We start from the raw sequence: 20,328 nt of genomic DNA, 5'->3' as shown, positions 1-20,328 counted from the left end.
GGAACTTAGGCTTATATAAAAAAATGGGGAGAAGTCAAGAGCGCACCTTGCAACATTCCTTCTCGACACATCAACATAGTATTGAGAGGATTAAGGTTCGGGAATTGACTTCGCTATATAAAATAGTAAAAGCTAAGAGCTAAAATTAAAATTTCTTACTCTCGTCAAAATAAAATATTAACAAAAATTGTATTTAAAAAGTTAATGTATCCGATCTGAAATTTAGATCAGATAAAATAATTTTTCAAATACTTTTTAATTTATATTTTATTTTGAAGGGAGTAATTGTCTTCACCTTCTAAGACTACATATCTATAATTAGTGATATCATTTTGATTATGATTAAGTTGTAGCTTTGATGTAACATCTAATGTTCCTTCCATTGTTATTTTGTGCTTTAGATCGATCATGCACTAGCATGCACAATGGTGAATTTATCCTTTTTTAACGTTTTGAAATGGATGTTGCATTCCATTTTGCTTAGTCTATTTCAGTAACTTAGATCTCTTGATTTCTTATTAATTTTGTGTTTGTTATTTATGATATAAATGTTAGAAAAAGGCTAAGTGGTTTAATGTGTCACGGAAGAAAAAATGTCTTGGACTATCAAACAAAGGAAAAATTATGTGGAAAATATGTAGAATGTGAGCTTCCCTTAAATATCAATTTATGGGCAGGTTACTTCTACATCAAATTGACGTGTAGAGGTTTATATATGGGTTATTGATGTTTAATATGTCCACTTTTTGACCATGAATTTGCCCTTAAAAAGGAAATAAGTAAAATTTAGATTCTTTGTTCAACAAAAAAAAATCTCTCCTATCCAATGTCTTTTTTTGTCTATGTTTAATTGATCTTCTTCAAGAACATCATATCTAAATTCTATGCCGTAGAAAAAGCACACGTTTACATACAATAAATGAAATTCAAAAAGTGAGAAATGCATCTTCTATGAAATAGAACGATATTTTTTCTGTCTCATACATATTCTTCTCAGTTCTCACTCACATCTTGACAAATACACAAATAATTTCTTAAAAAAATTTAAAAATACTTTTGTGAAACTCAATTTCTAGTTTTATAATAATAATTTGCATTCCGTAACACTCTACTTCAAACTTCATGAGAATAATTGTTTGTTACTTATATAAAATACGTTCTTATTCTATCTAAATGAAAGTAAAAAACCTAGGAAATTAAAAGGAGAAAAAAAAAAGTATTAAAAGGTTTTAAAACATATATAGGGATATATGAGGATAAGTGTAGGATATCATCAAAAATAATCTATTAGATACCTCCATAGTTATTTTCCATACCCTTACAAATTAACCTTTTGAAAATCCACAAGAGCATGTATTCTAATAAAAACTCAACTTCATTTTTAAAAAATTATAAAAAAATTGAAACAAGAGTGTGTATTCTCAACCAAAAATCCATTTCGACAATTTCAATTATAAAAAATACATAATATAAATATATATGTTCCGATTTTCCTTATATTTTCTGAGGACATTTTTCATTTTAACTAATAAACTTAATAGAATGTAAATCCAAAACTTTTCTCACATTTTTCTCTTATAAATTTTTAAAATAGATCGAGATTTTGAATATGTAAAAACATCGTTTTTATTATATTTGAAAAATGCATTTTTCATAGCTTATCTTCCTTCCATCATTCATTACGTAAGTCTTTCATCCCTTGCAGCATGTTTAATTTGAACGTGTACTTCAGAAAAAATGAAAATGAAAAATGTTTCGAAAAGTGAACGTGGCCTAAGTTTTTGAAACATATATTATGTTTTGAATTTTACAACAATGTGAAAAATTTATAATATATATATTTTTTAAACTAGGTTGTTGTTTCTATGTGTGGCTTGCATTAGCTTGTGCAATGGTGTCTTGGGATTTCAATCTGTACACGTAATATTTACAAGGATTGCCTTAGTCAAGTCCCTGATTAACATTTATAAGTGTGTCTAAGGTAAACCATATCTCATAATGGTCAATTAAAAAAGCAATAGACTATAAGAAGTTTTAAATATATCTTTGACACCTCACAACAAAAATATTGAGTTTATTTTTTGAAATTATTGAAATATTTTTTGTTTCAGATATTTTAAATTTTGAGAAATTTTATTTTTGAAAAATGTGTGGGTAAGTTTGGGATTTCAGGGAATTCGGGGAGGTATGAGACCAGCTATGAGGGTATGTATGTTGTTAATTTTTGAACATATATTTTATAAAACAAATGGGCTTTATGGCCCAACAGAGAAGTACCGAAAATCCAGTCTCGTTTCTTCTACCAAACAAACAAAGAGAAAAAAGAGCTGAGTAACGAGTTGAGTTGGGGCGAGTTGCGAAGGAAGAAGAAGAAGAAGAAGAAGAAGATGGGAGAGACAAGGCCAGTACCTCGAAGAGAGAGTCCATGGGGAATAACTGGAGAGAATCATCCTGAACCCAAAGCTCATCGATGCAATGACCGTATTGAAGATGTTATCCAGGTTTTTGTTCCTTATTAATCTCTCCGTCGATGTTCCACTCAAATTCCTTGCAATTGAAATTCCCTTGTGTGTGTCACTAGGATCTGAGCTTAATTAAGTGTTTATGGGATAATTGATTATCATATAAGCACTTACGTATAATTTATTTCTATGATAAATAAAAAATTTGATCAAACTATGCCGTAAACTATTCTGATAAGCTATCCAGGAAAGCGTATTTTCATGTATCGAAGAACACAGCTTATGGCTTCTATAAGATCTCCCAAATACTTTGTCAAGTGGTTATGTCAGTAGAAAAGTCCCAATAAGCTGTTCATAACACAATCCAAAAGCATATATATATATACACGCTATTTTATAACATAAAGTAAAATAAAGTCAAACTTCATAATATAAGCTATAAGCTGTTTTCAATAGCTTATTAAAATTAACTGAAAACAGCTTATGGACATGTTGTAAGCTATTTTTGTAAGCTCTCCCAAACAGACTTACAAATGCTTATACCAGCATATAAGTTCGAATAAACCAATTTCAACAGACCCTTAGTTTATTAACACGGAACTTATCTACTGGTATAAGTATTTGTTAGTCTGTTTGGGAGAGCTTAGGAAAATTGGAATTGATGACCTAGCTTTGGCAATGAAAATATCTTGTTAGTTTATTAACATGAAACATTTTTAACCCAAGCTCTCTAGTATTATATTTTTTTCTTCCCTTTTGTTGGTTAATGCACACTGTATTATTATTTTTCTTTGTTTTCTCTTATGCTTGATATTTCTTAAGATCTTACATTAGAATAGACATAATAGGAAATGAGAGATTTACTAACCAAGGTAAATAAATAAACCTAAAAACGAGGATCGCTTCTAGGGTGGGAAGTGTCTCAAATGTTCTAAACGATCCTGGAAAATCATTCGAAACTCTTACAACGATTGGCGCCAATCCTCATAAATAGAAGCTCATGGTATTACTTGTCCTCACAACCAAGTCCGTGGCCCAGTTTGTGCCAGTTTGGCAAAAAACAAGGAAAATTAATATTAGTGCCTCAAAACTCAACTTGTATCCATTTTCTCTTGTCTTTTTTAAATCAACGTTGAACAGGCCATTGTCTCAGTCATAAGGACATAGATGACCCTAACCTTCTACATTGAGATAGCAACATTGGTGTTGTCGAAGTTTTTAGCAATTTTGAAGTATCGATTGACCAGATATAGCACTTCTCCACCCTAGCAATTGTCGAAAACGTTACTGGAGAAAGTTATTACTTATTACACATATCTGGAGAGGAACATGAGATGTCATCCTAGGGAAACTATAATGGATTAGACTTATCATGATGTAACCAGTAGTGAAGATTTTGGCGTGAAATTCCGCCACATGTCATTAGCGAAAGACTTTTCTTTAATTGGTTACATGGTTTGAGGTCTGTGGTCATTTCAGCTTGTTCTCTATACTTTTTAATATTTCCAAATTTATTTATTTGGACTTAGGGGTAAACTTGGTGTTGTTATCATCAAGTCCTAAAGTTTATAAAATGTGTAGGCTTGCTTTGAGGGAAACCCGTTCAAGACTGTTCCAGGACCTTTCAAGCTTTTCTGGCGGTGCATGCGTTCTAAACCTGGGTGAGATTATTATCTAGCTTGCAATTTTATATATTCTTGGGAATATCATTGTTTATGAACTATGCCACTGAATGAATGTTTTGGTTGTGGATTAAAGCAGAAGCAAACTAAAAAAAAGTATCATTATCAAGATAACATACATTAACAATGCCATAACTTGTTGAAATCTGCTTAGGCTTTATGGCAAAGGGTCTATCCTAATAAGTTCTTAAACCAACTACTGCTTGGGATGCTTATACCCTGAATTTGGCTATTCTATTTTGAGTTTTTCACCTGTATTTGCATACCTTATTATATCATATGTTTCATTATGTTACTTGTGACATTTGTCGCTATTGCAGAGAGGAACCAACTGAGCCGTTTACATATTTAGATTTGGATCCTCCAAAGAGAGAGTCAAATACCGTGAAACTTGAGTAGTGCCACTTTCGCAAATGGTTCCAGGACAACTGTGGCATTGCATGGTCTTATTGTGGTTTCAACTTTTTCATCCATGTCGTGGATGGTTTATGCGACGATTATATGTAATTAAATTGTCTTTGTTGCTTACTTCGCCTTGCAAAATAGACATCCATTGCCTATGTTCTGCACGTTGATGTACTTGCCCAATAAAACATGGCGGGGTTCTTTTTTGAATTATATACATGATAGTCTATTGATTACTTGTTTAATGTCATAAGTTCCACTAGTTTATGTTTAGATGGAATAGGTTTTTGGTTTCATTATGATGTGTGGGAAATTCTAAGTCTTATTACATCGTGATCTACTGTCAATATAATTTAGATTTACAAAATATGTTTCTTTTCCTAGATATGGTAATGAGATGATGTGAAATCTAATCAATCATCTGATGTCTAAGACTTTGTGACTGAAACTACAGAACCATATCATATTATTTGGATGAGAGGAATTCTCTTTTGAGCCTGTATGGCCATGGCTCATTTTATATGTTTTATATGCACATCCTATTAGGTGTGGGAGGCATTAGATTGTTATAATGTTGTCAGTGTAACACTATCTATTCCCTATTTCATAGTTGGTCTAAAGATGTAAAACCTGGATCTCTAAATTTCGAATAGTTTAATCAACCGATTTTATATGTCGGTTAAAGATGTGGAACATTTCGAAAATATTAAGTGGTTTAACCAACCAATTTTTTAATCAATCGATTTTATAGAACTATGATATAATCTTAGAATTTGAATTTGAGATTTAAAGTCTAACACAATCCTAAAGGTTAATTCATGGAGTGAGGGCCGTCCCTCTAATATAACCATTATTATGACAATTTCATTAATTAGGAATCTTCTATAATGATAAAGGATGTAGACCATTTGTCTCATCTTGATCCGCGTCATCCTTCACATGTGTCAACCCTCCTCAAGTTGGAGGGTAAAAAATTCCTCCATACACAATTTTGGAGACCTCGGTAAAGTAGGTACCTAAAACTTCATAATAAAACCAATAATAAAGTGTTCAAATTTGTTATCAATGACATTAAAAGTTATATAGAAGGAAATAATTTCTGGTATGATTGTTTCAAGTTATTCACTATCATTAAAAGGTTTGTGTATGTTGGCTTGAAATGTAAACCAAGATTGCTTGCCTTTTTTTCTATACTGTATAAATAATAATTTTACAACCATAGTTTCCAAGACAACAAGGAAGGAATCTAAATATTTCAGTATAGACGAATTTGTGTCTATACTGTAACTATGGTATAAGCCAAAATAAGAAATAAAAGAGACAAGTACAAAAAAATATACATATGATTGTTAGTATTACTTAAGTGGGTGGACTAAATTGGTCATCTAAGCTTTGGTTGCGTCTCCTTTTCTTACTCTTCTCCCTAAGTATCTGCTTAATCTCTTTTTCTCTCGTATCAACAAAATCAATCAAGTCTTTGAAGCTTCTTGAAGGTTTGATTCCAGGGATTCCTGGTGGATTTTCCTGGTCAATATCCTCACTCACTGGTATGAATTTCATGTATTGACAGAACACTCTAACAGAGAATGCAATCAATGCAAGGAGACATGCAATGCCACATATAAGAAAGAGACCCCAGAAGCTATTAAGAGACAGTTCGTTTGAATCAACGTCGTCAACTTTTGCAGTGCAGTCGTGTTTTAAAAGCCATTTGTCATGGATCTTTTGCAGGTCACCATTCTCTGAGAGTTGGAGAATGGCTGTTGACATATCAACTGCAAGGGGAGAGTCCCTTTGGAATGCCTGTGATCATGGTATTCAATATGAGAATGATATAATGTAGTGTAAGATATATACATAACAAGAACAATCATAGAAGAGTTACATAAGAAACAGCTTCAATATGCAAAAACTTAGATCAGAAATCCCTTTCTTCAAAAAAAAGGTATTAGAAGGAAGTGTGATATGATAAACTTCACAAAACAAAATCATCTAGTGTTTTAATTTCACTTTTTGCTTGTTCAAGGAGAATTGATAACAGTACTTCTATTTGAACCATGACTATCAGTATCTTACAATACATGCAAGTAAGATCTTGATTCGTTACAAGTGTGTATCTATTTTGGATTTTGGACATAAATTTCATATTTAATCTTGATTCACTGTGATGAATCTTGAATCCCATCCATTCTAATGAATCACTACCTAAATTTAGTATAGTGAGGTATTGTTAACTTTGTATAGTCAGCCACTTCTCTTTTGTTATTTGATTTATTATGACTTAACTCTTCAATTATTTTGAGGTTCACATATGATATCTCAATTTATAATTTTGTTAAGTCATTTGTTTTTACTTAAAAATGTATCTTACGATTCATAAGAAAAATCGATTCACGATTCAGAAAATAGGTCTTCTAATTCAAGATTTGAATCTCTAATAACCATGATATGAACAACTAACTGATGGTTGAGGAGACATGACCAACAATAACAATACAGAAAGTCCTGGTGTTTTGAACAATGGAATAAACTCAGCTATCAATGAAATTACAAGCCTATCTGCAATCAAAGTAAATGGATAAAGTTTAGGAATCAAAACCATGGATATGCAAACAAAGATACTTACAAATCCCCAACCACTTTTAGTGAACTCTTGTCCAACAGTTCTGAACTTGCAGTTGGTACTAGACATAAAGAGTTCAATATAAGGAAGCTCATCAACAATAGCCATAACCCCTCCTCCTGACGGTCCACGCATAAGAGCATCGATATACGCCTTTGGATCTCTCAATGTAACTATCCTAGATGGTTGTATATTGAGTTCATCTATAAGATACCTTCTTGCAAATGAACCATCTTGAATTCCAATTGGTTGAGTACCTGATATCAAGCTATCAATTCCTTCAATTTGTGAGGAAAGCTGCTGTACTGTGAGGATGGATGTTAAGCTTGCTGTGTAGCTTGAATTGATAATTAACACCACAAAAAGCCATATGATTAGCACAAATCTTCCAAGACCACTCACAGTGTTCTCTCCTGTGTAAAATCATAGCAGAAAAGAAAATCAGAAATTTATACCATGTAGCAGAATATTGAAAATATATGAATGAAGAATCTGTCAGACACATACTGTGTGAGAAAAACATTGTTGAGAAAGTAAACCTGCAAAAGAAGAAACCAAACTTAGAAAAATATGTTACTCGATGTTTAAGTAAAGCTTAGTTTTAAAAGATCTCCGAAACAGTCTCACAAGTGTTTATGCCAGTAGATAAACTCAAATAAGTCAATCCAAATAGACTCTATAGCACACTAACCAAAAGATTGTCATAAGTTGCTTCTTGGGCGAACCACGGAACTCTGGATTGTGCCTGTGCTCAAGAATCCATACAACAATTCCCACAAAAAGAAAAAAGGCGCCGGTCACGCACCACATTTGAGCAGTGAATGGCTTGAGGAAAGACCAAGGACTTGATTTGATCTCCTTGACAGGGACAACAACTACCAGCCCTGATTCCATGAAAGGTTGAGTGAAATCCAAAATCCTTGTTCTGTTTGGGACAATTGTAATATCTCCAACAGTTGCATCATAGATCTGAAGAAGGAAATAACAAAAATCAACACAACTAATAAAATTTGAAGAAACCTGAAACTCCTTTGGAAACCAGAAATCAACTATAGATACAACACTTCAAAATTGGTCTTGTTTTGGAACCTATGGTTCCAAATTGAGTCCCACTGACTCCATATTTTTCTGTTAAATATCTTTTGTTTATCAACTTCAATCCAATACTACGGTCCAAAAAACAACATTATCTCTCTCGCGCTCGAGCAACCTGCCCACTTATCATTAATTATGAGCCATACCCAGCAAAATTATATTTAGAAACTTACATTTAGTGCAACATCATTGACAAGCTGGTTGTAGTTGGGATTTCTATTACCATCTCCATATAATATATATCGTCGTGGAACAGGATAAGGCAACAAGTTTATGGCTGCTTCAAAGACATCAATGCAATAGCCTCTAACACCAGGTGGATTCTTGTCCTTTGAAACAAACTCCAAGTAGCTTATTCTATGAGGCACTGCTATTCTCAGTTGCCTTCCATTGTTAGGGAAAACCCATCCTCTTGGTGTAGCTGTAGTTTCACCAGGCCACACAACACTAAACAGTTTTTGATTGCTTGTTGAAGTGTTTGGAGGTTTCTTGTATAAATTTTCTGGAGATAAAACTGATAGACCAGAGTAATTAGACCAATAACCGATCCTCCGGGAACCCGCATCACCAATGTTAAGGATATCATATGATGGATGAACAAGATTCTTTTCTGCGTCAAACTGAATCTGACCACTCAAACCAGTGAAGTTCATTCTAAAAATTGTGGGGAGAAACAACGGACCGCCTTCAAAAACTCGGAGCGAAGACAAATGCAGCATGCTTCCTTTTGTGTCAAGCAACTTAGGGTCAGATGAGAAAGATATGTTTCCACCTTCTTTGATAAAAGTATCAAGAGCATAGGCTGCTAACCAAACAGCATCATATGCATATAAAGCATAAGAGTTGAAGCTTGAAGTTTCCATGCCTTTCATGTTCTTCAACCTAGAGAAAAAACTCTTTTTGAGATTAGTATCAGGAGTGTGATGTCTTAAAGCTACAACACCTTGAAGGAGACTCAATGTGTTACTGTCAACTGTCTCCATTGAATCCAAAGTTGAAGGAAGCCAATCTGTTGCAATCCAAACATAGCCACTAGTCATCATTCCAAGCTTCTTGGCAATGGAAAAAATAACCAAACCACTATCAGGATTAACGTGAATAATAAAGACCCTTGATTCCATTAAGTTAACACCATTCAACAAATCACCGATATCACTCTCGGTGGCTCCAGGAGATAAAGCAGCCTTGTAAGAGATCTTGGCGCGTTTCTTCGATAGCGCGTCTCCCAGTACTGATATTCCATTTCTTCCATTGTCATCATCTACAAAAATGGCAATTACTTCCCTCCATCTATAGTAATCAACAATGTCTGCAATTGCATACATCTGAAAATAGTCGTTTTGTGTGGTTCGGACGAAATATGGATACTGCAGAGAAGATAGAGTTGGGTCTGTTGCCCCAAATGAAAGAAGAGGTACATGGAGTTCATTAACTACATGAGAAATGACATGAGCTATTCCTGAAGATTGTGGACCAATAGCTGCAACTACTTCATTCTCCATCAACTGCAAAGCTACATAATCAGAAAAATTAATGAAGCTTGTTCACTTCTTTTTCACTCACATTGACTTTGTAAAAAGGGTACAATTACAATACAATAAGAAACTATTCTCTATAACGTGTCCTACATGAGAGGAAGATTATATACTTAAGCCCTATTTGGATAAATAGCTTAATTAGCGCTTATAGCATAAGTGTATATCATATAAGAGCTTATGTTAACCTATTTTTATAAAAAAAAGATAAAATAAAGTCAATCAGACATATCATAAGTTGTTTCCATGAACTTTTGCAGACCGTCATACAGGTACTTATGTCAATAAATAAACTTAAATAAGTCAATCCAAACTGTGTTATGCTCATATTGCCCGAGTCATAAGTAATGAAAGACAATGGACCAGAAAAAAATAAAATAAGAAAGTGTATAACTTGCACTTGAATGATAAATAAAGACACCAACCATTGAAAACATGCATATATGATATATGTATGTGTGTGTGTATTCCTCAAAAACTAAACTTCAAGTTGAAAATTAAGAAGCTACTTTCAAGTTTTTTTGGCAAATAGTACCTTCCACTGTTCCAAGAAACCCACTGCAATTTGTATCATGTAAAATAACTTCCAATTTAATACCAGGGAGAATGGTCTTATTAACATTAACATCTTCAATAGCAGCCACGATTCCTGGTTTAGCTGATCTTCCAATGACGGAATCAACAGTAAACAGTGCTCCAATTTTAACAACACTGAGTCTTGAAGAAACAGTAGAGTTTCCAATGGTAGTTCCATTCATTCCAACAACTTCCTTAGGAATCCACAACCACAAAACCAAGAGGAATAACCGTTTTAACCCTATCACCTCCATTTTTAAGAAAAATCTCTCAAAGCTTGCAATTTTTTGCAGCCAAGATTTTCTTCTAGCTTAGACCAACATCAGAACTCAAAACCTGTCAAGTACCAAAACCTTTTCACAAAGACACAAACAAAGGAAATGGTATGAAAACAGAAAACCACCCAAAAAAATAGATTAAAGTATAAAACAAAAACAAACCATAGAATTATAAATTTGGATTTGAAAATTTAGATACACACTTACCTGGATTTAAAAAGTATGCCATGAGCATAAATCTAGACTATATAATTTCATTTAAATATGTGTGGTTTTTAAATTATTATGGTAAGTCAATTATAAGCCAATCAAGGTTAGAAACTCCAAATAAAAACAAAGCTGAAACCATATAAATAATTGAGTGTGTTGGACAAGTGAAGACCCACATGTCTAATAAATTTTTAATATATGAAAAGCATTATTAAATAGTAAAATAAATATCTCAAGAAAAAGTAAGAGTATCTGAGATTACCTCAAAGCTAAACTTGCAAGGGTACAAAATAACAATTTACATCTACTTTAAAAAAAGAACAACTTGTATAATTTAGTGCTTTGTAAAGCTCAAAGTAAAGAATCAACAGGAGTTGTCTTCCCACGTTATTCTTGCTATGTTATTGGTCTTGGTCAATTACACGAGTGTCACATCTTTTTTTTATATCAAAGAGGAAATAATAACAATAATTGTTTCTTTTTTGTAAGTGATTGTGACGGCATAGCTAGAGAGATATAACCGATGTCTTTATGTAGTAATGATTTTAATGTCACATGTTTAAATGTTGTATGTAATACTCTCTGCAAACTTGTGATTTTAAAAGATTAAATATGAATTTGTGCTATGGAAGATATTAAGAATATTTATCAATAAAAAGAAGGGAACACATCAAAGAACTTTAATTTTTTTGACAATTTTTTATTTATTTATTCAAATTATAAAGAATATCGAAAACAATACAAATTCTAAATTGTAAGACTATTATAAATTTATAATATGTTCAAAACAAAATAAACTTTAGATATGATTAATGAGTAAGATAACCTATCAACTTTTTACTAAAGTTATTAATTAATTCTTCTGTTGTTTTTTAATTATCAATACGTTTCAAGAAAGATACTCCCGCACTATTTTAAAAAGATACACTCCCTCTATTTATAATATTATATATTTATATAAAAGAAAATTATATTGGGTCTTGTTTATAAGAATACCTCCAATGATATAACTCAATGTTTTAGGTGGTGTTGTCACATTATCTTAAAGTAAATTTCTTTTTTATTTTAATGATACACTTCTTAAAAATTCACATTAGATTCTATGATTGTGATTTGTTTCAATTTATATGATTGTAGTTGTCTTACGAAATAAAATGTTGTTTTACTAAGCAATGGTGCATTCTAGTTTCATCTATCTACAAATTAAGATTAGACATCTCTTTGGAAGTACTCTAAATGATTTATAGATATCATGTAACCGGTTCTAAATAAAGTAAATATTTATTAGAAAAATTAAGTATATTAATTTTTATATATATCATATAGTTAATTATAGTAAATTTTATATTATTTTGTTTATGTCAATTGTCCACTAAGTATTATACAATAATGAAATTGTCAAATAATTTGAATTGTTTATTTTATAAAGTCAAATTTAAATTGTTTTATTAATAATATAGTATACTTAAATTAAAGAAATGTTACCAAACTTGCAAACTTAAATTAGTGGAAAGTTTGTTAACCCCAAGTGTAAAGTAATGGAATGAGAAGTTGATCGAAGTTATTTTCTCCTCATATATAATATCTAAAATTATCTCTATCCTTTTTTATAAAGAGACCACTTATAATCGAATTTCAAAAGCAATTATTTTAGATCATTATTAGTACAAATTTGATATCATTTAGTGACAAATGATCTAATTGACAACAATGAACCGGAGAAGAAGAGGGAACTGATTGCTTAACTGAAAAGTTTAATTAAAATTCCACCAAAAGTAAATATTTCTTCTTATCATTTTCACTAATTTCAAATAGTCATCCATTTAATAAATAAAACACACCCATTATCAATTTACCATTAACAAAAAAAGATATCAATCCTACACCTTATAGTAATTACAAGTTGCAAATTATAAATTGCATTAATTATAAATTCAATAGTCATTTTATACTGCATATTCAAATATGAATAAAATTTGTACTGCTGATAGTAATTTTCTTTGGCCTAATAGGCATATTTAAACTTTTATTATGCTACATATAGTCATATTATATCCATATTAAGTAAATTATATTATCACAAAAAAAAAATCATTATTTCAATAAATAAATATATGCAAAAACTATAAAAGAAAAAAATCAATTAGAAATGTATTAAAACTTGAGTTGTCAACTTTTTGAAAGCTCAAATATTATTTGTTTCTATGCAAAACTTCAACTTTTGGTTGCTTATAAATATATTAAACCTTTTGTACTGAAAAATTTAACCCTAACAAGTGCATATTTACAACACAATAATTCATTCAAGTCACTCGCTCTTTTCATCAAATAATGCATATTTTTTCATAAGTTTAATTGTAGTTTTATTCCATTTATTATTATCAATTCACGAAATTGATTCCTCTTTTTAACAAAATCAACAATTTTGGTCTATCTTTTTTTTTTTGAACTAAAAAATGATAATTTAACGTATTTTAAATAACGTGATATACAATTCTATGGTATATAACCATTTGGATGCATTAATTATTCATATTAATTTTATTAATTAAATTAAAAATATGAAATAAATTTAAAGTAAAAAGCTAAATTTTTACAAAATTTTATTCTAATTTTATAGGTGTTAATCATTCTATATCAATGTATCATTCGTCACGTTATTTAAAACATCTCATATCAATATTTTATTTGTTAAAAAATCATAAAAAAATCATAATTGTCGACTTTTAAAATAGATATACTAATTTCGTAAATCAATAAAAATTTAGAGATTAAAATTATAATTAAATTTTTTCATACTATTGCACAAGTTCCAACACGTAAAACAAATATAAAAAGTATAGATTTTGGACTTTTTTATTTATTTAAATGCATTCCATACTAGATTGGATTCAGTTAGCAAATTCAAAGTAGAATGGTCTATTTAAACATATTGAACCAAAGACTACAAGCTTATTTTATATAAAATACTACACATGAAAAATATAATATTTTTCTTAAAGAATTATATAATTTTTATAATTTAATATATTGAATTGATGCATAATTAAAAGTTATGTTTATTATCGTCATCTACACTAATAATTATTTTATAATTGTTTCATATTTTATTTAAACTTTGTTCCTTAAGCTTCTAATGTCAAACTCTTGATATTAAAAATAATTAAATTCAAAATATATTAATATAGAATACATTATCAAAATTTTATGTCATATCTAATGTAAATTTTTATTTATAATTACAGTAGTATTAAAAATTTATAATTTACATTTAAATGATTTTTTTTATACTATATACAACGCACAAATTCAACTACATTAATTAGAGTCTATAATTGAAAAATGATATTTATTGTGAGATAGTAAAAATATTAATTAAAATATATTATTAAAAAAAATAATTAATATTATATTAAAAATTTGAATAAATCATTTATTTGTGACAAATTATTTTTTAAAATGTGTTATAGAGAAAGTACTTATTTTACTATCTAATACATTTTTGTAATGAGTGTAAAATTGTCAACCAAGTCCATTATTTTGAAAATAATAAATAAATATTATTTAGTCAATGCTCGGTTCCAATGTATAATCATTAGAACCCTTTCACATACTATAATAAGTTCTCATAAAAGATTCACGATAATCACGTTTGCACAACAAAGATAGAACCACTAAAAGTTCTAGTGAATCATCCGTTATATTATGTGATAAATAAAAATAATATTAGTATTGTATTATTTCTGTATAATATCCGTTTACCTAATTTTTAACTATTCGTTGCAATATTCATAGATATAATTTTTAAATAAAAAACTGTTTAACAAAAATAATATTTTGTTTCAATTAAACATAGAATTTATCAACTTATTCTATTAATAAAAAAAATATAAACACATAAAAATATTTATATATTAACCTATATATAAAATTAAAATAAAATATATCATAAAAAATATTAATATATAAAAAATTATAATATATTAATGTTTTTAATTTACTACAGATATAGATATTCACGAATATAAAAACCATTATATCTAAAATTAGTTTATATTCATGGATAAAAGTTTATATCTATAGACAAAGAATTTTCTCAAACAAGATAATTATTTGATAAAAAGTGAAGCTCTGACATTCATAACATTGTGTAGTTAATGAAAGAAATTAATTTCTACAGGTTTTCATTTACTTGTATAATTGTATTGATGGTGATGTGAATTTGTTGAAGAAAGTGGGCCAGAGAAAAGATGTGTAGATCCTGTAGTTTCAAGATCTTGACCTTGTGGAATTGCAATATATAATACTATAGTACCATATCTCTGAATTTTGATTAGAGGGTTGTGCACCCACGTCAATAAATGAAAATATGGCCATGTCACAAAGAAAGGGATCATCCAATCCACGAATAAAGTCTTTGTCCTTTTCTCTAAAACAAAACATGAATAAAAAGATGGGCACTTCCAATCCTATGGTTCTTAGCAATCATCATTCTTAGATAAGATAATCTTCACCTCCGTTCCGATTCAATTATACTTCTTAAATAAAAAATAAAAAATTGGAGAATTTTTCTCTCAAATATACAAAAATTAAATGTTTCAAGGTTTTAAAGTTTTTCATATTCTATCTCCCTAAATATAAATATACTTTTGTATTTCTAACAAATATTTTTAAAACATTTATTAGTATGATAATTTTTTAATTACTAATGTATGTATTGATTATTTTTCAAATAAATATTTAATTAATAATATTAGATATTTTAAAATATAAAAAGTCAAAGTTAACTACTCTTGTGATTCCATAATAATCGTTGAATTTGAAAGATACAAGCCTTTTAAAATAATTGTTGTTTTTGATTTCCAATGCAATTTTAATTTATTTTTATAATTATACTCTCTAATTAATATTATATATATATCACTAATAATTTATTATTCATTTAATTTGTATTTATAATAATTGTAATTAACAAATAATTTATAAGAATAATTTAGTAAAATTATTCTTCTGTCTTTTATTTATCATATTTTTTAATTTGTGTAAAATAATTAAATACAACAGTTATTTTAAGACATATAGAGTATATATAGATATTAAAAATATTTTAGACACATCAATAAATAAAATGAGCACATAAATTCTTGGGCGGATCTTAGTTGTGACAGGAGAGGTCACGGTCACCCCAAAAGTTTCTTCTTCGGTAAAAATAGATATACCTAAAATAATATTTATCTATAATATAATATATATATATATATATATATATATATATATATATATAAACAATGTTTCATAACGGGTAATTTAATATATCTAAAAATTAAAATTACTATTATATCAAAATCAAATATATACAATTAATTAAAAATATTTTATTTTTATATTAGTCCTTTAATAAAACTCGTCAAGAAGTGCCTCTCGCCTCTGCTAAATCCACTATCAAATTTTCTTAATTAGAGTGAAATATATCATGTGTGTTTATATTAGAGAGGAATGGAGTTTTAAAAAAGCAATTAATGTTCATATTAGCGAGTGTGAAAGCATTTAATTTCAAAGTTACTTTAAAAAATTAAATAAAACTAACACATTAAAACGAACGCCTTTGATCCTTGTTTTTTTGTTTTTGTTTATAGTCATCTCTTTTTTTGTACAAAAAGTTATGAAATGGTCTATTTAATCTTTGTAATTTTGTTTTTTTTCTTTTTTATATATAAGACTAAAGGGAATAATTAAAAAATATTTATTTTTTAAAATTATTTATAAAGAAATAAAAAGTATATGGATTTTGTATTGAAAATATAAAATCTGAATTTTCAAAAAATTAAATGCAATATTTTCAATATATCTTCAATAGAATTATATTTGTATTTTTAATAAAAACACTAAGAGTGCTTATTAACATTTGATTCACAAATAGGTAAACCATCAATTTAAGATCCGAATTAAGCATATTTATATTATAATTTTACTTTTAATATTTTAAAAGTGTCTTAGAAGTAATATATTGCGTTAAAGATTCAAACCAGACTAACACAAATAAAAAGTCAAAACACATATTTTTATTTAAAAACTAGATTTAGATTGAAAAATCATACTAGATTTAGATTGAAAAATGATACTAAATACTCTTATAATGGATACTTTTGTATTGTCCATTTCATATTTATAAATGTAAAAAAACTTCCTAATTTATTACTAATTGCATACACTAACTGTTAAATTTATATTATATCATAATAAAATATATTTTCTTTTTGTAAATACACATTTAAAAATATATTTCATTACATAATTCAAATAATTTTATTTTATAAAACGATATTTGAAGAAAAAAAAATATCAAAACATAAATTATTCCTTTAGAATTTGGATTCTAATTTGGTTATGTTTGATTAATGGAAGATGGGTTTTACTATTGAAAAATAAAAAAGAGGGCTTACTTACTTGATTTCCACAGTTTTACTGTTTGACATTAACTTTTACCGTTCTAGGTACTCTTAATAATGGAGCACGTGCCCAGGACCTACTAAAGCCAGAGAGGGGTCACCACTTCCTGCAGGTATTTACTATTACTATATTTTTCACAATTTCATATAAATTGAAAAATTATAAATGAAAGTAACAACAATATTTTTGCTAAATCACTTTTATCATGTATTAGTGTATTTACTATTATTTTAAATGTAAAATAAGATATATTAAATTGATGTGATACATTTAATATTAATTATACAATATTAATTGAAAAAAAAAATTACATGAATCCATTTTTCAGAAGTAGTTTGAAAATATGTCCGTATAGATTTTTATGCTTCTAAAATTATATATATATATATATATATATATATATATATATATATATATATATATATATATATTTTGGAAAAGTGAACCAAAATATACATATAATTGAATATTTTTAATTTCATAAATTATTTTAGAATTTGCTACATTTTTCTCTTGTAAAAGTGAACCCAAACATACTTCCTTATTATACTAGCATTTTGTGGCACAAATGTTGTATATTTGAATCTAGTATATATATATATTTAAAATAAATTTCTTTATTCTATTATTGTCATCTGACAGTAATTCTCATATATGCAAATATATATCAGAACAAAACAACTTATGTGTACGCCCTTCTTAAAGAGTTATTTTGTGTGTTGTGTTTCAAAATCGAAATCCAAAATTTATACCAATGATTTGTTACAAAATATTAATCGTCAAATAATTATAAATATACATCCAATACAAATAATTTTTGACAATTAATATTTTGTAACCGAATTGTTATAAATAATTCTCTATGAGGGACGTACACATAAGTTTTTTTGCTGGGATATGTTTGCACATGTGGAAGAAATTACTACGAGGTGACATCAATATATTGAGGGAATTTGTTTTAAATATATATAATAGATATATTTTAGTCCCTAAAAGATCTCCATTCTTATAAAATGAATAGGAGTTGAGATATTGCTAAATCAAGGTATAACATAGACAATTAGATGAAGAGACAATCAAGACAATAATTACATTAAAAAAAATTGTGGTCGAGAATATTACATTTTCTAACGAAGAGTCTGTCCTTCTACATACCTTAAGGAGAAAATAATAATAATAAACCAAAAGAAAAACAACCGGAGTGTATAATGAAATTGACCAATCAAAAAAAAAATGAAAAACTTAAAATCGAGAATAAAAGATGAATGTATTTCCGACTATTTCACTTTCATCCTATATAGTTTCAACAATAAAGTAATACATTTTGTATCTCAATTGTATATCAATTGAGTCTGTCTCTTAATTTCAATTATCAAATACATTACTTCAACATTTAACATATCCATCAATGTCAAACTTAATACGTTACTTCATTTATTCAATTCATTCATCTAACAATGATACTTCTCTTCTATAAATTATATTAGTACAATTGCATGTATATTATTGATATAACTACTAAATTATGGATTTATGAACAATTGAGATATAAAACTTCATTTTTTATTTATTTTAAATCTACTTAAATTAAATAAATAAAAATGTACCTGCGCAACTTGGGAATTAAGATCTAATTTCTTAATACTTTGATGGAAAGTTCAACCTCTTACTGACGTGTATAAAAAAATCATATGTTGGAGAAATCAATCATTTAAATGAATCACATTTATATCAAGAGAATTAGATATTAGTCTCATGAGTTGCACGCATAGATATTTGGTTTACCAAAATGAAAACCAATGTTAACGTGAGGACCTTTTAGAAAAGAGAGAAACAAAAGCTGAAAAAATAATGGTGCTCTTCACATAAATATACATGGTTATCATTATTTCAAGTTTGAGTTACAGCAGTTCACTGATAATAATAATAATAATCACATCTCAGTTGGGGGGTTGTGAGGATTGTCACATTGAGTGAACATTTTCTTGATGGCATCTTCCTTTTTATCAATGAAGTTAAAGAAGTTAACAACAACCCGGGAACAATGACTCTCCGGTGGTTCTGACGATGAAGCAGCAGCGTCCTTTTGTCTTTGTTTGAACCGGACATATTGGTTAATCATTCGCAGCAGAAACAGAACAAGCGCGGCGAGAGAGATGACAGCACATGAGAGATATAGACCCCAAAAGCTGATCAGGTGAAGTTGGTCAGGCTTAGGGTCTGTTTTCCTTTCACCAAGACAACCCATCTTACAAAACCATTTCTCATGTATCTTTTGAAGCTCTCCACTTTCAGCTAGGTTCAAAATTGCGGTTGACATGTCGACTGCTAGAGGCGAGTCTCTTTGAAAAGCCTGATAGATTGTTGCACAACAAGTCATGTTAGAACAACAATTATAGTTCAAAAAAAAAAGTAGATACAAAAAATATATAGAGAACACATAGTGTTTAATCAAGGAGTTTAGTCAATTGTGTCTACGACTCCGACCACAGAACAACTACAATACATTTTTATTATGATTCAAGTTTAGGAATTATAATGTACGACTTTTGTTAAATATTCACCTCGTCAAGCGACCTACCTACTCATCATTAACTATGAGTCATACCCAACAGTTCAGAACCTATTAGAAAGGTAATCCGGCTCTAAAGTAAACGGATAAGTAAATGCACAAGAATACAACAATTGATCATGGAGTTCGGCCAATTATGTATGTGATCTAACATCAGAGTGAATGTTGTAGCTTTCTACTATGCAATACTTAGAGTTAAAAGTACAAATTGTGTTTAAATACTTCTATTCAAATTACGAAGTAAATGTTGTAGTTTTCAATTATGCAATACGAGTTCCGCCACGCTACACTCGAGCGTCTGCTCACTTATTAGCGAATATGAGCCTTTGTATCAAAATAGAGTTTTGACTTTTGAGGCATATGAAACATATTGGAGAAAACTTTTCTTGTTAGAATTTTTCCTATTATGAAACATACTTCCCTTACAATCTATGATGTAG

The 20,328-nt window shown here is 28.8% G+C and overlaps 3 protein-coding genes across 6 annotated transcripts in view; 1 reads left to right on the top strand and 2 right to left on the bottom strand.

Moving 5' to 3' along the window:
* Positions 1 to 2,306: 2,306 nt before the first annotated feature.
* On the top strand, positions 2,307 to 4,794 carry LOC101505165 (uncharacterized). Its single transcript, XM_004487345.4, has 3 exons — positions 2,307 to 2,501; positions 4,044 to 4,123; positions 4,465 to 4,794. The coding sequence occupies exons 1-3, from the start codon at positions 2,388 to 2,390 to the stop codon at positions 4,541 to 4,543; spliced, it is 273 nt and encodes a 90-aa protein (XP_004487402.1). The 5' UTR covers positions 2,307 to 2,387; the 3' UTR covers positions 4,544 to 4,794.
* A 917-nt stretch (positions 4,795 to 5,711) lies between these two features.
* Positions 5,712 to 11,019, bottom strand: LOC101505478 (glutamate receptor 3.4). 4 transcript variants are annotated; one of them, XM_004487347.4, is made up of 7 exons: positions 10,864 to 11,019; positions 10,338 to 10,731; positions 8,441 to 9,780; positions 7,864 to 8,141; positions 7,680 to 7,711; positions 7,176 to 7,585; positions 5,712 to 6,352 (listed from the first exon to the last, which is right to left on the bottom strand). In XM_004487347.4, the coding sequence occupies exons 2-7, from the start codon at positions 10,630 to 10,632 to the stop codon at positions 5,909 to 5,911; spliced, it is 2,799 nt and encodes a 932-aa protein (XP_004487404.1). In that variant the 5' UTR covers positions 10,633 to 10,731; positions 10,864 to 11,019; the 3' UTR covers positions 5,712 to 5,908. The 4 variants fall into 4 exon arrangements, with proteins under 4 accessions (XP_004487404.1, XP_004487405.1, XP_027187243.1 ...); XM_004487348.4 differs by having other exon boundaries at positions 10,338 to 10,714; positions 10,864 to 11,003; XM_027331442.2 differs by lacking the exon at positions 10,864 to 11,019 and having other exon boundaries at positions 8,441 to 9,772; positions 10,338 to 10,857.
* An 8,138-nt stretch (positions 11,020 to 19,157) lies between these two features.
* LOC101507003 (glutamate receptor 3.7) overlaps positions 19,158 to 20,328 on the bottom strand; it is a 5,494-nt gene continuing 4,323 nt past the window's right edge. The window contains exon 6 of the mRNA XM_004487352.4: positions 19,158 to 19,669. Coding sequence (XP_004487409.1) covers positions 19,250 to 19,669 — 420 coding nt within the window. The 3' untranslated portion in view covers positions 19,158 to 19,249. The remainder of the gene's footprint in view (positions 19,670 to 20,328) is intronic.

This window comes from Cicer arietinum, chromosome 1, assembly GCF_000331145.2.
Source record: "Cicer arietinum cultivar CDC Frontier isolate Library 1 chromosome 1, Cicar.CDCFrontier_v2.0, whole genome shotgun sequence".
Lineage (NCBI taxonomy): Eukaryota > Viridiplantae > Streptophyta > Magnoliopsida > Fabales > Fabaceae > Cicer > Cicer arietinum.
The sequence above is the reverse complement of the archived record's forward strand: the minus strand, read 5'-3'. Positions and strand labels throughout refer to the sequence as shown.